Genomic DNA, 3,027 nt, shown 5'->3' on the forward strand with positions numbered 1-3,027 from the left:
ATCTGCAGGACGTACTTGCTCCTGCCTTGGCCGTTTCCCTTGACTGGAAGGATCCAAGAAAACATGACCTGAGCCCCAGACCCTTCACACTTGCACCCAGAGCCCTGTAGTCACTTTTGATTCACTCAGGGTCTCCTGTGGCAGTATCATTGGTGCCCATGGTAGCTTGTTAACTCTTTCCTGGCCAGCATGGGCATTGCAAGTCAATCTTATGCTCCTTTCTATTATTTTCTTCCCTTCCCTTCCTTATCTTTACATGCATCACCGATTCAATGTGAATATAGTAGGAATGCCCTGAGTACAAGTACAGCATCAGAATACCAACCAGCCAGCCAATACAGAAGATTTAATATTTTATTTTTCTTAACAAAGTGGTTTCTTTGCCAAATGTTTAGAAAAGTAAACAACTGCATTACATTTGTTTAAGAGTATTGTGAAGTGCTCTCCCTTGGACATATACAAGAAAAAATGCAATCTAAATCAGTATAGATACATTTCTGAAAATACAATGTGTTTTATATGTCAAGTTAAGTATTAATATTTTGTTTAAAAATAACCATGTAAAAACATCTTTGGAGAACTATAAAATACTGTTAAGTGCTTATCCCAGACTATAAAAACCACAGGAACCATTTAAAACCAGTTTAACTGAAAGAGGCTTTCCTTGTTGAAGGGAAGTTTAGTTATGAACTGTAGTTGTATGGCATAACAGTTACTTTCTGAAGTTTGTTTTAAAAATTATTCTTTAACCTATTCTGAAGGAACTAAATAGCTTATGTAATAAAGTAGAAAAGTAAGTAGTAGGCCCCAGTCCTAGAAGCAAGTATAAATGAGTTCAGTTTTATGCAAGTAAGTCTCATTGAAGTAAACAGGACGATTCATGCTTATAAAATTGCTCGTGTGTGTTATTAACAGTCCCATCCATTTAAAAAATATCCAATTCCTACACCACAGAGGATATATAAAAAAGGCAGAAGACTATAAAAGTTAATTCAAGTGGAAGTGTAGGCCATATCTTTTAAAACGATTTGGCAGTGAATGAGTAATATCAGATAAAAATATTATCATGGACAATTCAGCTCTGAAGAAAACCATGATACAGGACATATCATAAAATTAGGACAGTGTTTCTAAAAAACAAATAAATCTTTGTCAGCAAACTATTAAGACAAGTGGTTAGTTAAAACACTTTAGAAGTTACATTAAATGGTATTCAGTAAATTAACATACCATATCAAAATAACTAATTCTTTGGTAAGGTCATAAAAGATACATTCGGTGAATATACTTCTGTACTACAGCATTCATATTATGAATGAAAACTGTTCATAGCATGGATATATTTTTGGTACAATGCACTTAAATGAAAGTAATTTGGTCATACAGGTATGTAATTTAAGTGCATATCAAGGCAACTGCTTAATAGAAATGCCCATTGAGATATATTAATGTAACAGTAACTGCAGTACTGTATACATACTGACCATATATTTAAAATACTTTTCCCTTGTAACTTACAGAATCAAGGTTCACTTTCCAAAAAATTTTGTAAGAAAAATAGCAAAGAAATAAAAGTACAGGAAATCAGAGCTTCCTTATATATCATTTTTTAAATCTGCTTGTCGCAATCATCGGTATTACATAAAACTGGAACTGAAAAAGAGAAACAAAAAGCATGTTATTAAATCTCTTCAGATGAATAAAGTAAATATACAGACAGTATAAACACTAGAATTGTTCAAAGCAGTACAATTCAGGCACCCCTGTTTTCTGCATCTTCTGTGGTTCTTACAGAAAAAATAAAGGAAAAAATACAATAGCCATGTAGTTTACCAGAAGCAATACATGTCAGCAAAATAGAAGCAGAATATCACTGTACACATAGAAGTCAAGCCCAATCCTGTTTAGTTGGTCTAATAAAAGATATCACATCTACCCAAAGAATCTTGTCTGCTTATGTCCTTAGACGAACACGGTTACAATCAACAACTCCATCCACTCCTGTTTGACATGTGTGCCTGAATAACCTCTACCTTTTCTTGGCTAGTATCTGTGCATCAGATCAAAAATGTTTTCCACTTCAGTGAAGCTGACACAAACCAATAAAGCATACTTAATTACAGTTAAGTTATAATCCACTACATCAAAATTATATTTTATAAACAATATTAATTATATGACAGCATTGGCTGTTTTTGTCACCTCCACAATTAAAGTGTATTTTCTGTGGATCAGTTTTATTTCTGTAAACACATTAGTTTTGCAACAGTACTTTGGAGTTCTGCTTTTTCAAAGTACCTCTAGAATTCCATTTTTTTCTAGCTTTGTGGGGGATCACGGAGAGTGCTGCAAGTTCCAAAAAGGCATATTCTAGGCAGTGGTCTTCAACCTTTTCAAGTAGAAGATCACCTTTGGCATTTAAAAGCAACCCAAGATCTACCATGTGCCATGCCTCCCTGCTCCCCCCCTCCCCAGCACAGCAGGTAAGTCTGCAGGGAGGGAAGGTGGGGCAGAGGGGGCAGATGAAAGCAGACAGAAAAAATTATTTGGGGGCACCCTTCCCCAGCAGGTAAGTCCCACCCACCCAGGACCCCACTCAACTTACGCCTGCTCCTGCCTCTATGGCACTGTCCCTCACCACGGGGGCCTCAATTGAGCCCCCGCCCCTTCCCTCCCCAACGGACTGACCTGCTGGTCTGGGGGGCATGCGTGCCTGCACGCAGGAACTCAGCTGTCCACCCCAGCCTCAGATCAATTCCAAGAAGCTCCAGGATCTACCAGTGGATTGAGATCCACTGGTTGGTGACCACTGTTCTAGGGAATGTTCAGTTTATAGTACAATTGCATAGACAAGTTACAAAGTCCTAAAGTTTGGGATTTGTAAGCAGACTTGACAACAGTTATGATCAGGGATCCTGTTTTTTCTCTGATAAAAGATATCCCCAATTTTCAGGTTAAAAAAAAATAACCCAAAATCCACATTTTTCCATAATCAAAATGAAACACCACTCTGTGTGTGTGTGTGTG

General features: G+C 37.1%; 1 protein-coding gene across 1 annotated transcript in view; it reads right to left on the reverse strand.

Moving 5' to 3' along the window:
• Positions 1-336: 336 nt before the first annotated feature.
• SEPT10 (septin 10) overlaps positions 337-3,027 on the reverse strand; it is a 43,878-nt gene continuing 41,187 nt past the window's right edge. Inside the window, exon 10 of the mRNA XM_019528482.1 lies at positions 337-1,653. Within this exon, the coding sequence (XP_019384027.1) occupies positions 1,638-1,653 (16 nt within the window). The 3' untranslated portion in view covers positions 337-1,637. The remainder of the gene's footprint in view (positions 1,654-3,027) is intronic.

The sequence above is a fragment of the Crocodylus porosus genome, unplaced genomic scaffold (assembly GCF_001723895.1).
Source record: "Crocodylus porosus isolate Cpor-Errol unplaced genomic scaffold, CroPor_comp1, whole genome shotgun sequence".
Taxonomy (NCBI): Eukaryota; Metazoa; Chordata; order Crocodylia; family Crocodylidae; genus Crocodylus; species Crocodylus porosus.